General features: G+C 43.7%; 1 protein-coding gene across 1 annotated transcript; it reads right to left on the bottom strand.

The window, feature by feature from the left end:
* Positions 1 to 986: 986 nt before the first annotated feature.
* Positions 987 to 2,724, bottom strand: LOC116221519 (syntaxin-binding protein 2-like; the record flags this gene model as incomplete). The annotated part of the gene is made up of 7 exons (XM_031572432.2): positions 987 to 1,271; positions 1,393 to 1,541; positions 1,696 to 1,799; positions 1,965 to 2,040; positions 2,173 to 2,249; positions 2,390 to 2,471; positions 2,554 to 2,724. Coding segments are annotated over 7 exons (771 nt in total), but the record flags the coding sequence as incomplete, so codon positions are not given.
* Between the last annotated feature and the right edge of the window lie 6 nt (positions 2,725 to 2,730).

Genomic DNA, 2,730 nt, shown 5'->3' with positions numbered 1-2,730 from the left:
GGCACACAGGCACACAGGCACACAGGCACACAGGCACACAGGCACACAGGCACACAGGCACACAGGCACACAGGCACAGGCAACACTTCCCCTTTGGGCTTTCACTGAGATGAGGGAGCGATATCATGAATTAGCTTTGGCAAGTTATGGACTTTAAACATTGCAGTTCAAACAGGCATGACAGAGCACGCTAGTTAGTGTTTTTCCCTGGGTATCCGAGGGAGCCGTGGTGCATTTTTTTAACACTTTTGCTTTAGGAATGCTGGACACGGTTATTACACACATGGTTTATATCAGTCAAGACATCCACCATGGCGTGGTGTTTCAGAGGTATTTCAAAAATGCGTGAACAGCAGATATCCTGTCCAGGTGCTGGGAGTTAACCCGTACTGTGTTACCTGAAGCTAAGCCAATGGCGTCTCTATGAAAAACACAAAAATGACTACCCTGAAGTGGTATGGAAGTAGCTTTAGATGGCAAGAAGCAATAGTGAAAGCAGTGGACAGTAGATCAGAAAGCTTTTGTAGCAATCACATGCACACGAGCAGGAGGTAAAGGAAGCATCTACTCAGACAAAGGAATTCTCAGACCAGGAAATGGAGAAAAAAAAAAAAGAGAGGAAAAAAAGGCTTACTCTGTGCAGAGTTCCATTTAGGCTCAGGAAAATATCAGCTGAGAGACTGAGTATGACCGAGAGAGAGAGAGAGAGAGAGAAAGAAAGAAAGAGAGAGAGAGAGAGAGAGAGAAAGAGAGAAAGCAAGAAAGACATCCAGACAGAGCTTTTTTTTGCAGTGAACAGGAAACCATATACAAGTGTGATTTTCATAGTGCTTTTCTATTGAAGTGGTGCATAGGTGCATTTGATTTACGGACAGCACAGCACTACAGAGATCACTCGGCAATTCCAAAAGGAAAGATAAGAAAACAATAGCAGTAAAAAACATAATAACCATCAAATTAGGAAGTCCTTCTGATTCTATGATAATAACCATATTATAATTTAGATAAAGAACAGGCGTTGATGGATACAAAATGGATACAAAAAATCTCCAGCATGACAACAAAGAACCCTCCCACACTCCCAACTACAAGGCAGGGTCCAATGAAACGGTCCCAAGGACTAGTGTGACGTGTAGTGGCTGTAGCAGGTCCTACAGTGTTACAGTGCAGCGCTGGATCTCCTCACCTCTCCCATGCTGGGGTTGTCCGCTTTGTGGGCGTTCAGGCGGTCCAGCACCATTTCAGCAAGGGCCAAATTCTCATCTGGGCCCCTTTGTGTGGGAGAGAAAAGCACTGGGTCAACACACTACTGGAAACCACGGAGAGGATCATATTTTCATATATGCAAACTCTGAGTTTGATATGCTGGCTCTGTGGAGAGGCGTGACATACTTGCGGTAGCGTATGGCAGGGTACTCCTTCAGTGTGTCGCAGAGGGTGGCGATCTGCTCGGCCAAAGCCTCCATCATTTTATTCTTATCCTTATCGTCCGACGGGCCGTAGAATGAGTGCAGGGAGCTGCTGTCATCCAGAGAAAACACCTAGAAAGACAGAGAGAAAGAAATACAATAAATATAAATAAAGTCTGGCAGAGGAAGAGGAATATTCATGCCTAATGGTCACTGGAAATTGCATTTTGTGCCAGAGAAGCAAACACTTGCTCTGCATAGGGTGGTGGAGAGAGAGAGGACACACCTGTGATTCATAGGGCAAGAAAGCCACATTAATTTCTTTCAGCGTCTTGATCACTCGTGCTACCTTTGACCGGCCAAGCTCAGCAAACAGATCATTGGGACAAGCTGCAAATTCAATGCACATGATAAAGAGCAATCATTTCAAAAGCTTCCATGCATGACAAGCATGAGAGACATAGCATTGTGTCTACAAATGACTTCTGCGCTTTTGTCTTTAGGTTATAAAGAATTCCCTATTAACATGGCCTATTCACAATTAGTATTACTTACTGTCAGTGAAGAAGATGTGTGCGGCTTTGTACGTGAAGGCAGAGTCCTTGAAGTCATTCAGCAGGTTCTGGATGGACTGTGTGAAAAGTACTTGGTGAGTTCAGGGGAAACCCGTCTCAAGCTATTCATCATCAAGAGTTCCAGCATTTAAAAACAACATGACCACCCACTAGACTAGACTAGAAAACCCTTCTGGAACAGTCCTCACCTTTCTACTCGGGGAAATCAGATAGATAGCCTCAAGGCTGGGGATAGGCTCTCTGCGTTTGTTGATGTCCTCAACAACTGTGGCACAAAACAAGCAGTTCATATTAGACAGGATCTCCTCAGTCCTCAGAACAGTTTCCTCAAGATATTCTTCTGCATTCCTCTTCTATACAACCGATCAACAGAACTTTATATCGTCTAGTATTTCCTAAACTCACTGGTGACTCCCTGTGCCATGATGTCAGACATCTTACAGCAGGATGAGAGGATCCGCATACTGATGTGGTCCACAATAAGCACCTAAAAGGACAGGGGAAAAAGATGAATACCTCAACTATATAAGAAGCTTAAAAATAACGGCATCAGATTTTAATTTATGTACCTTCCACTCTCCATCCTTCTTCACACTCTTAACCACTCCGCTTATTATCTCTGTGAGGAGCAGCAAAGAAGAAATTAGACTAAAGTTTCGAAAAATGTCATAGGAAGTAACAAATATAGGCACAGGAAGCGACAGATAGGTCAATGGTAAGAGATACACATCAATGCCAAAAATGTT

This window comes from Clupea harengus, chromosome 1 (genome assembly GCF_900700415.2).
Source record: "Clupea harengus chromosome 1, Ch_v2.0.2, whole genome shotgun sequence".
Lineage (NCBI taxonomy): Eukaryota > Metazoa > Chordata > Actinopteri > Clupeiformes > Clupeidae > Clupea > Clupea harengus.
The sequence above is the reverse complement of the archived record's forward strand: the minus strand, read 5'-3'. Positions and strand labels throughout refer to the sequence as shown.